General features: G+C 42.5%; 1 protein-coding gene across 1 annotated transcript; it reads right to left on the bottom strand.

Moving 5' to 3' along the window:
• Positions 1 to 116: 116 nt before the first annotated feature.
• On the bottom strand, positions 117 to 15,693 carry LOC129818728 (voltage-dependent anion-selective channel protein 2-like). The gene is made up of 8 exons (XM_055874900.1): positions 15,567 to 15,693; positions 12,628 to 12,699; positions 12,179 to 12,228; positions 11,195 to 11,400; positions 8,424 to 8,645; positions 2,226 to 2,376; positions 2,016 to 2,073; positions 117 to 1,869 (listed from the first exon to the last, which is right to left on the bottom strand). The coding sequence occupies exons 1-8, from the start codon at positions 15,652 to 15,654 to the stop codon at positions 1,778 to 1,780; spliced, it is 939 nt and encodes a 312-aa protein (XP_055730875.1). The 5' UTR covers positions 15,655 to 15,693; the 3' UTR covers positions 117 to 1,777.
• Positions 15,694 to 15,947: the final 254 nt, after the last annotated feature.

Below are 15,947 nucleotides of genomic sequence, written 5' to 3'. Positions count from 1 at the left end.
TACTCATCACATGGTTATTTATCATCTCAACTCCCTATCACTACTATTCTCACTAAAGTATTAATGGACCACGAAAATATTCTCAAAATAACATTGAGAAATAAAAGACAACATCATCAGGACAAGTTTTTTTTAATTAGAATTCCATTACTTGAGTTTTGGGGGGGAAAAAACGAGGTGCTGTGTCTGGAACACACCAATTCAAAAAGATTCATAATTATGACAAAAATGGAAAGAAAACAAAGATACATGGATTCATGGTTTATGACTTGGTAAAGGAGGGACCGAGCCTCCACAACAGCCTCCCTTCAAATGTTGTCTAACGGTACGAGTGTTGAAACTCGGGGAGGAGAATATGTATACTATGTACAGAGAGTGGGACATACAGGGAGTGTCGATTGGCTCCCGAGGGCACCAATGACAGCCAGGAAGGGGTGTAGGTCTAAAGCAGCATGAGCAACAACATCCACCTCCCTCGTCATGTGACCACAGATCTTAACAAGACTAGATAGATATAAGCAACACTGTAGAAATGCCATCTTTTCTCACCTACTGGAAGATCCCACCATATTGCTTTCACCTACCAGCTGTCCTCTAAAGAAGAGTGGCCTCAGAGCAAAGACAAGGAGATGAAGAAATGTTGAGTTTTGGGACATGTAGAACTGCATTCAGCCGACAACACTCCTAATAGGTCCTTCCGTTTTCTAGCGCTGGGTAATGTAGAATCTTCCTTAACCTCTCCTGCAGACTCCCCTCTTCAGTGTAGGTACAGTAACAGCAGACTGTAGTGGTGGTGAAATGGTTGGTTTCCTCAGGGTTGGGCTCAATTAAAATCTCAGTTCGGTCAAATCAGGAATTGAACGAAAATTGGCTGAACTGGCTGTAAAATGCCTCTTTCCACCAGGCCTGTGGCCAAAACTAACAGTTTACACCCCGTGATATGAAAACATACAATTGAAGCTGTGCACATCCAAAATCACAAACGTCCTATGATCACACTGGGTTTGACGGGCACCATGGTCCCCAACTGAACACAGCACAACCAAAATACACCCAAAACATTTTATACTCAAACCAATACAAAAGAAACAGACGGCATTCTTTTTAAACCAAGAGAACACCGGGCTTCAACTGCACCCGGCTTCCATCCTTACTAAGCCTTCTGTTCTACACCCGATATTCATTCAGACATGTTTACAATGAAATACGAAGGGGAATATAAACGTATGTAAGTTCACGCGAGCGACACGTTTACCCGAGGACTACTCAGCCAAACTCCTACTGAAATATTAGTGTCACTTCAGTAACCAGTCAGAAGAGAAATAACTTAGCCACAGTGTTTCTATACAACGTCAGTTAAAAGGGGAGGTATCCATCCCCAGTGCCTGCCTTTATGCACTCAGACTGAAACACTCAATTTCAAGCTAGATGACCAGTATAACTAACTAATGACCAGATAACTAACTAATTAACTAACTAAACCAAAAGGCTAGACTATAACAGCCATGACATTACAGAATGCCTCTCTCGGTCTCATTCGTGTATTTCAGCTACTTTAGTCAAGACGGACATGGCGGCCACAGGTTTGACTATTACTGCCAAAACACTCAATGTGTGTGAGTGGAAAGGGACTGTGGTGTGTGAGAGAGAGTTGGGAATGGAGTGTCTACAGGATGGTGGTTTTGGATAAGGGCTGTGGTAGGGTGTGTGGGGTTGGGAATGAGGGGTGATTGGTTCTGGGCTCTTCTCTTGGTTGTTGGGTCTTGTTCCCGCCGCTCTATGCCTCCAGCTCGAAGCCCAGGCCCACTTTGTGGCCGCCGGTGTTGAAGTTCTTCCCGTCGATCAGGGCTGACAGAGTCACTTTCACACCTACAAAGGAGAGGAATATCCTGGAGATGTAAAGCAGTATAGCGCGACCTAAAATGACAGTTGTGCTCAGAGACCTTGCTCCAAGGACATCATGAATTCTAATCAAATCAATCAGTCATTAGGTCACTATGGTGATTGTGACTCACCTGGCCTGAGGGTTTGGGTGTAGCCGACTCCAATCAGGCTGGCGTTGTTCACTTTGGCCTGCAGGGGGAGACACAGGCCGTCATCGAACGTTTTCTGGTGCGCAAATCTGAATTAATTGCAAAGAGCTGCATCCCTGCTAGGGGTGGGGCTACAGCAAGAGCCTGGGTTGAGACTAAGATAGACAGAGTGTGTTTGTGTGTGTTACTCACAGACAGGGAAGCGTCTTTGTCCAGGGCGTATTTGGCTGCGATGCCGAAGCGTGTGTTGTTGCTGCCGGCCGTCCAGGCCAGAGTGACCGCCGTCTCCAGCTTGTCATCCACCTTCTGGTAGATAGAACCTCCAAACTCAGTCCCATCATTACTGAAAGAGGAGAGAGAACAGATAGACATGCCCAAATCAAGCACTAGTTCATACTCCTAGACAACCTCTCTCCATTGTTCCTGAAGGAGGGCAAGATACTGTAAGAAACAATCCTAAAATGAATGAATACCCCCCTGCTCCATAACATTATTACTGAGAAAGAATCCATAGAACCGGGCTTCCCCTTTCATGTCAATGGAGGCATTATGGGTGGACTGGCAGACATTTTAAGTTTACCCATGAGTTAACCAGTCAAATTGCCAGGGTTAGAGGTGTTACGTTCATGTTTTAAGTATCCCTATATTTCTGTTATTACGGTGCCTGCGCATGAGTCTCGTTGATAATACTGGCCTGAGTGCAGTGGCAACCATGTATCGTGCTAATACGGTGAGTAAACGTTAAACTGGAACCTTGTCGTGTCATTTGGGAGTTAACATCGCAGATGATGGTTAATAACTACAAATGTGCCACCTCGCTTCGACGAGGTCGTATGAAAGTTGGGGAAATTAACTTGGAATCTGGACACGGGTTAACGTTACTAATCTGGACGAGAAAAAGCAAGCACTTGCGGTGGTATTATCGCTCGAGGGAAGAGCGAGAGATACAGCACTGGAAATATCCGTTGAGGATTTGAACAAGGATGACGGTATGGGAACTACGATTAGAGCACTGGATTCTGTGTTTCTTAAAGAGAAAGAACGGGCCTACGAGGCATATTCAAACTTTGACAGTGTTACTCGGGACATTTCGGTTGCAATGACGGACTACGTCATTGATTTCGAATAGAGGTACAATAGGATGCGCAAGTACTTGATGGTTCTCCCGGATGCAGTGTTGGCTTTCAAGTTGCTAGACACTGCCTGTCTGGATGGTAGGTAGCCTAGTGGTTAGAGCGTTGGACTAGTAACCAAAAGGTTGCGAGATCGAATCCCCGATCTGACATGGTAAACATCTGTCGTTCTACCCCTGAAGGCTGTTAACCCACTAGGCCATCATTGAAAATAAGAATTTGTTCACTGACTTGCCTGGTTAAATAAAGGTAAACAACAACAAAATGGTAGGGACTGCTTGTACTGTGTGCTGACCTGCGTCAATGAATAACATATGGAATGAAAGTGAGTGATGCAGCATATTACACTGAGCAGCAGAGAAAAGGCGCCAAAATGTCACGTTCAAGACAAACAGATGAGGGCGCTATTGCCCGGCACAAATCCACTTGACAGATATGGAAGGAGATCAAAATGTGCTATTTGTCAAAGCCCTGGGTTAAAGACTGTCCTCATAAAAATGAACAAGTTTAACACAGAAACATTACTGTTTTCAAACCAACCTGCTTCTGATACTGAGCTCTTCATAGTTGAATCCTTAAGATCTGCTGTGATTGTACGTGATTGTCAAATTGGCTTGATAGCTATGTCAGTGAACTAAATATGAAAGTACAAAATATGATTGACACACCAAGCAACGGAACTTTCAAATTTGGAGATGGGAGAATCATCCATTCTACAAAGATACCAGCAAAAATTGGTCAGACTAAGAGTCACATTGAAACAGAGGTGGTCCCTACAGATATCCCCTTGCTATTAATTAAGCAAAGCTTCCCTCAAGAAGGCAAGGGCTGAACTAGACACAAAAAATGACAAGGCAGTGATGTTTAAACAACCAGTGACCCTTGAACTTACTACCTTAGACCACTATTGTGTAAGCATTTTAGACAAAGACATCAAACAGAGTCCATGTAAAAATGTGATTCTGACGGACACAGAGAACATGACCACAGAGGAAAAACTAAGTTAAAACTTCAAACAGTTTGGACATGCTACAGTCGAGAGGCTTCAGAAATTACTCCGCAGTTCTGGGAATAATGATGAGAGTATTTCCATTCTACGGCAGATAGTTAACAGTTGTGAAACATGCCAGAAACAAAGCAACCCTAAGCCCAGACCGGCTGTTGGTTTGCCACTGGCTTCCAAGTACAGATCTACATGAGCTGGGACCAAGTGTGTGGTACCTTCACATAATCCACCACTTCACACGCTTCAGTGCTAGAAGCATTGTGAATACAAAGAAACCCAGTGAAATCGTCAAGCACGTCATTCATTCCTGGATAAGTGTATGGCCCGTCCCAGAAATTGTACAGAGACAATGGAGGAGAATTCAATAATAATGAAATAAGAGAAATGTCAGAGAACTTCAACATGGAAGTAAACTGCTGCATACAGTCAATGGAGCAATGGACTTTTGGAGAGACATAATCAAACACTCACAGAGATTATGCTGAAAGTGAAGCAAGACAATGGATGTGACTGGAAAACAGCCCTAGATTGGGCTTTGATGGCAAAAACAGCACCTTTCAGCACTACATGTAGCAAGAAAAGCATTCACTGAAGCAGAGTGTTCAGACAGAATTCGCAGGACTCTGCGTAAACAGCTTCGACCCATCGATAGGGTTGCAAAGGGTTGGAAACTTTCTGGTAAATTTCCAGAATTTCTGGATGCAGAGTTCAAGAGTGCAAGTGAAGGTCAAGCAAATCATAGAGAAAGCAGACTGTATTGCAATCATCTCCGATGGGTGGTTGAATGTTCGTTGGCAAGGAATAATTAACTACATCTCCACCCCTCAACCAGTATTCTACAAGTGCACAGACACAAGGGACAACAGATACACCGGTCTCTACATTGCAGATGCGGTGAAGGCAGTCATCAATGACCTTGGACCACAGAAGGTATTTGCACTGGTGACAGACAATGCTGCGAACATGAAGGCTGCTTGGTCTAAAGTGGAGGAGTCCTACCCTCACATCACACCCATTGGCTGTGCTGCTCATGCATTGAATCTGCTCCCCAAGGACATCATGGCACTGAAAACAATGGATACACTCTACAAGAGAGCCAAGGAAATGGTTAGGTATGTGAAGGGTCATCAAGTTATAGCAGCAATCTACCTCACCAAGCAAAGTGAGAAGAATAAGAGAACCACATTGAAGCTGCCCAGCAACACCCATTGGGGTGGTGTTGTCACCATGTTTGACAGTCTCCTGGAGGGGAAGGAGTCTCTCCAAGAAATGGCCATATCACAGTCTGCCGATCCTCCTGGATGTATTTTTGGGAGAGAGTGGTAAGCAGCCTGAAACTCCTGAAACCTACAGCAGTAGCCATTGCATGGATTGAGGGAGACAATGCCATCCTGTCTGATGTTCAGACTCTGCTTGCAGATGTAAGAGAAGAATTCCGTATTGCCTTGCCCACTTCACTGTTGCTCCAAGCAGAGGAAACTGCAGTTCTGAAATACATCAAAAAGCGTGTATACTTCTGCCTGAAGCCCATACACGCCGCAACGTGCATGTTGGACCCAAAGTATGCTAGCAAGAACATCCTGTCTGATGCAGAGATCAACAAGGCCTATGTTGTCATCACTACCGTGTCTCACCACCTTGGCCTGGATGAGGGCAAGGTTCTTGGCAGTCTGGTGAAGTACACTTCCAAGCAAGGGCTTTGGGATGGAGATGCAATACGGCAGTCGTGCCAACATATCTCATCAGCCACCTGGTGGAAGGGACTTTATGCTTCCGAGGCTCTTTCCCCTGTTGCCTCCATCATCCTCCAAATCCCACCATCATCAGCCGACTCAGAGTGCAACTGGTCCTTGTTTGGGAACACTCACACCAAAGCACGCAACAGGCTGACCAATACAAGGGTTGAACAATTGGTGGCCATCTGTGCAAATTTGAGGCTTTTTGAGCCTGACAACGAGCCATCCTCAACAAGGTTGGAAATTGACAGTGAAGATGAGGCCTCAGAATCTGATGTTCAGGAGGTGGACATTGAGGAGGTCCAGAGAGAAGACATGGAAGCCTGAGAGGAAGACAACCAAAGCTTTAGTTTTGATGTTTGTTGAAAACGTTTTTGGGAGATGCGATGGATCATTGGGGCTCATTCAATTTTCCCTTTTGTTGTTCCGTGAAATCATCCCATGTGAAGAGTCAATTCAATTAAAGTTAAATTCGTAACTAAATTGTTTTTTTGATTTCTATTGGAAGGATTTAATCATTTGCAATTATGTCTTATGATAAAGTAAAAGGTTTATATTTCTGTCTCCATTTAATATGGTAAATATATCGAATGCAAAAAACATTACATTTAAATGGTATTAATATTAATTTGCATCTATTTCCATTAATTCCCATGGAAAGTTTCAACCTCTGAATATTCCCCAAAATGTGCAACCCTACCCACCGATGAGTAGTACCAGACTGGAAACAAAGTGTACTACAAACGAGTTGACTGGTAAGAACGGAAAGGACCGGGAGTAGTCATTGGCCAAGATGGTGTGGTGATATTTGTGAGGCACGGAGGCATGATTGTCAGGGTGCATCACTCACTCAAGATTGTGGAAAGTAAATGATCAACAAGATGGTGGGGCTGTTGCTGAGAATCAGCCTCCTAATGAAAATTAGAAAAAGGACACAGTAACAGACACAAACCTACCAGATGTCACATCCAAGGATATGGACACTGAAACAAGAAAATGGAGCAGAGACCTTCAACCATGCCACAGGTAATACTATTGAGCGTTCAAATTAGGAAAACATTCAACAGCCACGTGTTAAGAGAACATGGTTGTTCCAATCTGAAAACTGGACAAACTGTTAAATACATGGACAGAGAAAGTGGTATTCCACATACAGCAACCGTCATTGGACGAGCAGGAAAAGCAAAAGGAAAACACCAGAACTGGTACAACTTGCAGGACTCTGAACCAGTTACACTTTCTGGTACAACAGGGTCAGCTGACCTGTCACTCGTAGATCATCTCAGAATTGAACCAATGGAAAAATCGAGAAAACAGAACGACATTCAAAATGATGATGTACTTGAAACAAAGGACGTGTCATTTGACTCAGCTAAGCTAGATGAGCTCAGTAACTGGAGGACAAATGGAGTGTTTGAGGAAGTCAAAGACATTGGCCAAAAATGTGTCTCAACAAGGTGGGTGTGTACACTTAAAGAATCCTTACCTGGAAAAGTGCCAAAAGCACATCTAGTGGCTAGAGGTTGAGGAGCTGGCTGCTAAACAACTCCCAAAAGACTCACCAACATTCACCTCAGTCACTCAGATTGCTGCTGACAGTATTCTGCCAGAAAAAAATTGAAAATTCATTCCATAGACATCCGATCTGCATTTTTGCAGGGAACAGAGCTGTCAAGGGACATTATCATCCAACCTCCACCTGAAGCTAAGAGCGAAGGAACACTGTGGAAACTAAAAAGGTGTGTATGGACTGGCAGATGCATCACTCTACTGGTACAACAAAGTCAAGGCAACAATGCTGAGTACAGGTAGAAAAATGTCACAAGTGGATCCTGCAGCCTTCTATTGGCTTGATCAAGACTGCAATGTGACTGGAGTACTTGCCTGTCATGTTGATGACTTCATCTGGGGTGGCTCACAGACCTTTGCAACAACTGTGATTCCACACCTCAAACCAGTTTTCCCAGTCGGCCACAAAGGAGCAGCTTGCCGAATGTCTGACTAAAAAGGGACATCTGTACTTCTTGTGCTTCTAAAGGTACTCGGTAATGTAAAGTGGCAGCTTGAGTAATACAAATAACTGTCACACAACCCACTTGTAACGGGGAACTTAAATAAAACTGGGGACATTTAAATATGTTGTTGATGTTTTGTCTTTGAAGAAAAGTGGGAGATTGTTAAGTTCATATTTTAAGTATCCCTATATTTCTGTTATTACGGTGCTATCACTCTTATTAGTGCGCCTGCGCAGGAGTCTCGTTGGTGAACACGGCCTAAGTGCAGTGGCAACCATGTATTGCGCTAATATGGTTGAGTAAACGTTAAACTGGAATCTTGTCGTTGTGTCATTTTGACTTAACATGAGGTTCTAAGCCATTCTATGGATTCAATTTCTATTAGAGACACAGGGCAACAGTTACCAAACGTTATCATCTAACACATGTCTACATTTATGATGATTCACAAAAACAAAACCAGCGTTTTTAGCCATGACCCATTGCACTGAGATACTCACACGTTGGTGTGGAGCTGGAAGTCGCCAGCCTTGTATCCCAGGGCGAAGTTGTTCTGGGCCAGTTTGGACTTGGCCATATCGAAGGCCATCTGGTACCCGGCAAGCCAGCCGTCATAGCCCACCACGGCTGCTGCGTGGATTATGGGACCCTCAAAGTCGACATCACAGCCCACATTAAGGAAGTCACGCTTGTAGCCAGTCTTCAGCTTGCCACTCTTCTTGCTGAGGACAGATGGAGACGAGAAAGAGCAAATTAGACATCCAACAAATATCCTTTCATATCTGATCCTTGATATTCTAAAAAAGGTGATAGCATCTTCAATAAATAAATCCTAAATCCTTTCATATCTTTTAGTCAAGTCATATTTTAGTTCACCTCCCCTTTCATGTAAAATGTCATGAACGTCATGCTTTTAGGGGAAGAGGTGATTTTGTACGTGTATTAAATTGTGAGTTCGACCAATTACAGTCCCCTTGCTTAGGACAGGCGTTTTCAAAGTAGGGTATTGCAAGAGGTCCGTGGCCAGGTCTCTTTATATATAATTTTGGCCAAGGGATCCATGGAACATGTGCCTGGGAGGCTCATAGGGATATTGGTATCCACACTACTCCACCAATTATACATTTTTAACTCAATACTTCTTGGAATCCCCCCCCCCTTTTTTTTTTTTTTTTTTTTTTACATAAATGCACTGTAATTTAAGCTTTAAAACTGCAAAGCTCTCTCTGCCTCATGACAAAATGTGTAGAAAAGCAGGACATTTGCCAAGAGATGGGCCTTTAAATATTCCTTCCGAGGGACCCAAGACTTGGTTCGTCTGGCCATGCACTATTAGAAATCCTTGTATGCTATATTTATGTCACTTGAGTTGTGTTCTGATTATGAGGGAGTCCCCGATGAATTTACCATCACTAAAGGGGTCCCCCATAATTTTTATGTAGAAGGACTGACAAAGCTCAGTTCTGGTGATGTTTCTACAACTTGATTGGAGTCCACCAGTGAAAAATGTAATTGATTGGACATGATTTGGAAAGTCACACCTGTCTATATAAGGTCCCACAGTTGACAGTGCATGTTGGAGAAAATACCAAGCCACGAGGTTGAATGAATTGTCCGTAGAGCTACATTTCTAAAAACCTGTTTTTGCTTTGTCATTATGGGGGTATTGTGTGTCGATGGTCAATGGACCACTTTTTTTTGGCTACTACATGATTCCATGTGTGTTATTTCATCATTTTGATGTCTTCACTATTATTCTACAATGTAGAAAACAGTAAAAATTAAGAAAAACTCTGGAATGGGTAGGTGTGTCCAAACTTTTGACTGGTACTGTAGATAATTTGTAGACAGCAAGAGGGGAGTAGCATGATTTGTCTGATTCTCAGTAATAATGGTATGGGAATAATGTAGCATTTTATTTTGTCAAGTATTTTTTTGCATCTAACACGACAACAACATTTTCAGTCACCTCCTTGTCTGAAGGACAATTGGATAAGTCTCATGGTATGTAGGCCTACATTGAACACCCCACGTTGGCTGCTACTGTAGGCTAAATGATAGAACAGCTATTTCCATGTTAAAATGTTATGCAATGCATTTTCTCCATAGTTTTTCCCCATTATGATCAAATAGCCACAGTAGCCTACTTGACCACTGTTAAAACTAACTTAAAGCGGGTACATCCTGCGTTCACAGTAAACGTGCGCCCTGGAAGTTGCACAGAATTTTCACAATGTTCAAGTTCGCACTCAGCAGACCTGGAATTTACTCAGTGCCCCAAACAAATGTAGAAATATTTATCTCGCATAGAATGCACAACAAGATGACTAGGTACACTATGAGGTCGTCTGATTTAGTTTTAATAACATTACATGGCAAAGATAGAAGCACTGGAAAGTTACATCGTGAGCGATAAAGAATAGGCTTTGAATTACTTTACTAGCGGCTACAGTAGGCTACACACCGCTGCTTGAGTTGAGCGCACTATAGACTATTTCATTCCCTTCATCTGAACATCAGCGTCAGCACCAATCATGCATGTCAGTTCAGTACACACAGCATAACAGAACATTAAATATTTGAGAATACTTTTATTTGGGAATTTATTTCATCGAATAGACATGCTACTTTATTAGGCAATGTTATCCCCTCCCCGGAGATTTTTTATTGCCCACCGAAAACGTTAACACCTGTAAATGGCATATATACACTGAGTACACCAAACATTAGGAACACCTTCCCAATAATGAGTTGCATCCCCTTTTGCCCTCAGAACAGCCTCAATTCAGGGCATGGACTCTACAAGGTGTCGAACGTGTTCCACACAAATGCTGGCCCATGTTGTCTCCAACGCTTCCCACAGTTGTATCAAGTTAGCTGGATGTCCTTTGGGTGATGGACCATTCTTGATACACACAGGAAACTGTTGAGTGTGAAAAACCCAGCAGCGTTGCAGTTCTTGACACACTCAAACCGGTGCAGCTGGAACCTACTACCATACCTTGTTCAAAGGCACCTCAATCCTTTGTCTTGCCCATTCACACTCTGAATGGCACACATACACAATACATGTGTCGATTGTCTCAAGGCTTAAAAATCCTTCTTTAACCTGTCTCTTCCACTTAAATCCACTTCAATCAGTGTGAATTAACAAGTGACATCAATAAGAGATCATAGCTTTCACCTTCATTCACCTGGTCAGTACATCATGGAAAGAGCAGGTGTTCTTAGTGTTTTGTCCATACATATCAGATTGACGTCTCTCTCTCACCCTGTGTTTGGTACGAAGGATGTGTCCAGGGCCACCTTGAGTCCCTGAGCCAGCTGGTCCTCCACAGTGACCTCTGTAGCCAGGGTGTTGTCGGTGTTCCACTTCTGGTTGAAGCTCAGACCCAGCTCCTTCATCTTGTACTTGGTCTCCAGGTTACCTGCTGCCTTCCCCGTGTCTGTGTTACTGGAACCTGATGTGTTGAACTCCTGAGAGGGTGAGAGAGGAAAAAAAGAGTGGGAGAATGTGTGAGACAAGCGACGGTGTGAGGGGAGAGAGAGTTGAGGTCAAAGAGTTTGAAAGGACTGGGGGAATGAGTAATGAGTGTGCGAGTGAGAGAACGGGAGAAAGAGACATCTAGAAGAGCAGATAGTTGAAACGGGCAGTTGTGCTGACTGCAAAAGACATCCTGAAAGAATCATGCATTATGTGAGGAGAAACACAGAAAACATTACAGGTGAGAAGAAAAGTGCGCGAGGAAAATAAAGGTCAAGAAAATGAGGGATGCAAGGTAAGGATGGTGGATGACTGGATCCCTGGGAGAGAGGAAGGATAGATCATTTGGATGGAGACAAAAAGAATCATAATATTCACTGGACAGTGATGAAGATGCAAACAGACCGACATTACCATCAGCTGGACATAATTTTAACAGTGAGATCAGACAGTCTGCATCTCCCGGCCCATATCACGGATCATGCTGTATATAGTACAGACATCAGTACACTGTGGGAGAGAGTCTTACCATCTACAGTAGAGAGCAATCCAAGAGGCAGCGGGACAGAGCAGGGGTTAGGATGGCAGATAGGGAGACAGACACACACACACACACAGTCTTATACACCAGGCCTTACACACAACCTATAGAACGGTTGTGTTATTACAGAACCATAGACAGGATTAGAGAGAGAGAGGCTGAGGCAGATCAGGTGGGACAGAGGAGAGAGGGGAAAGTAAACGGGAAAAGGACAGTAACAGAAGACTCACCACTCCACTCTGAGACTTGGTCTTCAGGTCCAGCTTCACAATGCCGAAGCCTGGATGGTTAAACAAGAGGTTGATGAGTTAATGTTACATCTGAGCAGACTCGCAGAGTCATAAAACACATATGGCCGCGATATAGTCAAAGACGACTGAGAAAGCACGAATGACAATTGGTTTATGATGCATTCAATTACACATAGTTTGCTTGGCTTTCTAGCAAACCATAACCTCGCCAGCCAAGTGCAATTTAAAAATGTATTACATCACATTGACTGATTCCCAGTTGACTTCTGCGTTTCAAATTCTGGCAAGACCAGGCTATAAACAGTAACTTGATCTGTTCTTCACTGCTTTAGCCAACTCCCTGGCGGTCATTTGTTTTGTGTGGAATTTTGGCTTCTCCTCCTTAGCCTTACTGTTCAGGTGTGCAAACATTTGTACTATTAACTCACCATAGCCCTTGCTGAATATGTCCTTGGCAGTCTTGCCCAGGTCTGAATATGAAGGAGGAACAGCCATTGCACCTGGAGAAGAGAGAAGACAGGACATTCAACACACGTAGGCCTGTGTCCCACTGCAATATTTGACTCAGTTCACATAGATCAGGTGGTTAGTCAGTGGAGTGTGATTTTCTAGAATATTGCAAACAGCCGACACGATTCCCTCAGGACTGATTTGGAAAAGTCAGAGGTGGTATGCATTTTCTTGACAGAACAGGCAGCAGTATTTGCAGACCTAGAACCTTGTTATGGCTTGACAGGACTGGGTATAGACACATATTGTAACAATATTTGCAGGCATCACAAAACCAAACTAAGAAAACAAGTGTATTTGTGTTTATTAAGGATCCCAGCAGCTACTCTTCCTGGGTTCCAAACACATTAAGGTACGTACATCACACATAAAACAAAAGATAAAACAGTACAACATTATCCTCTTCCATTAACCTCTTCCTGTGGAACCATAAGATGTAAGGATTGGAGAAAGGGGGGTGTCTGAAGTGGAGTATATATACTTGTGGTGGTAGGAACGTGTCTTTGTCTGAATTACAGCTGTAACGACCCTTTGAGAAGAATTAAACTTGGTTGATCTTCTCTAGTGTCAATGAGTTTTTTACTCTGAAAAATTAGAACCTAACAGAAGGCAGAGCAGCGCTTTATAATGGACAGACTTCTCCCCATCTTAGGTACTGTTGTATCAACATGTTATGACTAGGGATGAAACGGTTACCGGTTTCACGATAAACCACGGTGAAATTCCCAACGGTTAGTATTACTGTTTCTAAATTGTATTATCATTAAAACGCACGGTAAATACTGTCCAGCATCAACCAAAGTTAGGAACAGTCTGACACAGGCGCAGCATGAATTTTATTTTGTGTGGAAACAAGGCGGAAGGCAGTGACAACGGTCGTGAGATTTTTCAGCCTTCTAAGAGGTCCAAATCTGAAGTGTGGTCGTATTTTGAGTTTTACAAGAGTGCTGAAGGAAACTTAATCGAAGATAGTCACACTGTCTGCAGAACATGCAACGACAAAAAACGCTGCGAAAGGGGGCAACACTTAAAATCTCTTGAGTCATCTTCGTAACCACCACTTTATAGCGAATGAAAGGTAAATTATCGTTTAGCTTAATGCATGTGGGGACTTCGGAATGGGGGAAAATGTAATGCTTTGTCTGTCTAACTTGCTAATAGCTTGTCAATAATGTAAACTGAAGCTTTCAGTGTTACCTACTTTTGTAAAAACACTAACGTTACACGTTGTTTTGCTGCTGTATGCGACGTGTGTCTGCAGACTATTCGCCCATTGCACATGATAACACGTTATGTAGTTTAGTCACCCAACCAACATATTTTGTTCATTTAAAATACGGCTGTCGTCGACTTGGTTGTAAAAGTGGTCCAACAGGAGAAACACTAGACTCCTATACAAGACTCCTGTATTTATGTCAATTGTTGGGCTCATTGCAATTACTATCACTTTCTTCTTAAGACTAATTTGTATTTATGTAAATTGTGCATGGGGTCATTGCATATACTCAAATGCAACACAGAATTTAGACTGTGTAATAATAATTATAATGTAACACCAATAATAATACATTTGCTATTCCCTTGTTTACAGAGTGGGCGTGCAGCCATCTTTAATGTTACTATTTAAAATGTTTATGCACACAAAGTACATAGTTCTACTAATTTTATTTGTTGGTTTTCAATATAACACTTGGTGAAATGATTTCAGTGTGTGTATCAGTACGTTTTGAACATTTCCAGCACATTTGAACAACACCGCGATAATGCTTATAACTGTGTTGTCACTATAATCGTGATATGAACATTTCATAACGTTTAATCTCTAGTTTTGACCATGACAGTTTACAATCCAATGTTACTCCAAGCAGTTTAGTCACCTCAACTTGCTAAATTTCCACATTATTCATTGCAAAATGTTGTCGATGGCTAGCTAGTTGATTTTACAGAGACATTTCTATTCATGTGTATTTTGAGATACCTTTAAATGTCGCAAAGCATTCTATTCATTAAAATTCAGGTTAGTAATAATCAGTAAATGTATTTATAATATTGAAAAAATATAATTTGCTATTCTAGTTAGCTAATGTTCAACGCTATAAAATTGTAAACATGTATTATCCTGCCAACTACCTAACAATGAGACTGGTTAATCCACTCCTGATTTTTTTATTTGACCTTTTTAACTAGGCAAGTCAGTTAAGAACAAATTCTTATTTACAATGACGGCCTAGAAACAGTGGATTATCTTTCAAATTGAGTAGATAGTTAAGGTTAGCTGAAAGCTAGTATCTTGAAGGTGAGGGCCATAGGGCACAAAGAATATCGGGCTTAACATGTATTGTGCACCGTCCATTTCGGACGAAGGACATATGGGACAGTTCGGAGAGTGGTCTTCAGCAAGGCTAGCCAAATTGTCCTAGTTGGAATGCTGGCTAGGCTAGGTAACTAGCTACATCTGCGTTGGGGTGGCTTGACTTCATCAGTAAATTAGCTAACTAGCCAACATCTAAGTAATTCGTATATTAAGTCATTGTAATGTAATCATTTATAGCTTGATTTAACACAAAATTATACTTGGGATGAGACGGCACGACATTGGCAAACAACATTATGTAACATTTGCTAGGGCACTAGCCAGTGCTCAGAACTAGCTAGTTAGCTTCCTAGCTAACCACATTACTCAACAGATGGACATTGGAATAGTCCCTTGTAGCGGGCTAGCTAGTTGGTGCAGTGGCTAACCTTGGACAAACGCGCTAGTTAGTGACATGCATTTTCCATGCAATAAACAGCATTATAACAAATAAACCGTTGTGCTTTATATTAGCTATATCAACAGTAGCTAGATTGTTCATACCGATGTTATGTTGTGAAGCGTCTGAGCACTGTTCTTCCTTCACCCTGTCAAAGGCAGCGTACTTTAGCTCTCTCACACCAACTAGCATGAAGAATCTGCTTGGCAAAGATAGGGCACAGTGAAGGAGACACAATGAGCATGCGCAATTCATCGGGGCGAGGGCATGAATGACTGCAGCAGAATATTTTAGCTATATAATTTGTCAAATTCATTCCAGCATTTGCCAATAAAGCAATATATTCAGTGAATTGAATTTATTCATAGTCAAATTGCATCTCAAAGGGCTGGGGGCTTGGGAGGGACACTGGCTCTTTGGCAATCTTCAGACTTTTTGCAGCCTACAATTTATTTGGTCAGCCGCATCCACTGCATATTTCGTTA

This window comes from Salvelinus fontinalis, chromosome 21, assembly GCF_029448725.1.
Source record: "Salvelinus fontinalis isolate EN_2023a chromosome 21, ASM2944872v1, whole genome shotgun sequence".
In the NCBI taxonomy this organism is placed as follows: domain Eukaryota; kingdom Metazoa; phylum Chordata; class Actinopteri; order Salmoniformes; family Salmonidae; genus Salvelinus; species Salvelinus fontinalis.
This window is presented reverse-complemented; position numbering and strand designations above follow the sequence as displayed.

Bases quoted from the DNA above. Each gene is read 5' to 3' on its own strand.
- LOC129818728 (XM_055874900.1), bottom strand. From the start codon at position 15,654: ATGCTAGTTGGTGTGAGAGAGCTAAAGTACGCTGCCTTTGACAGGGTG. The intron at 12,229-12,627 runs GTGAGTTAATAG...TTAACCATCCAG, and splicing joins CATATTCAGCAAGGGCTATG to GCTTCGGCATTGTGAAGCTG. The intron at 1,870-2,015 runs GTGAGTCACAAT...TCTCCTTTGTAG, and splicing joins CACCCAAACCCTCAGGCCAG to GTGTGAAAGTGACTCTGTCA.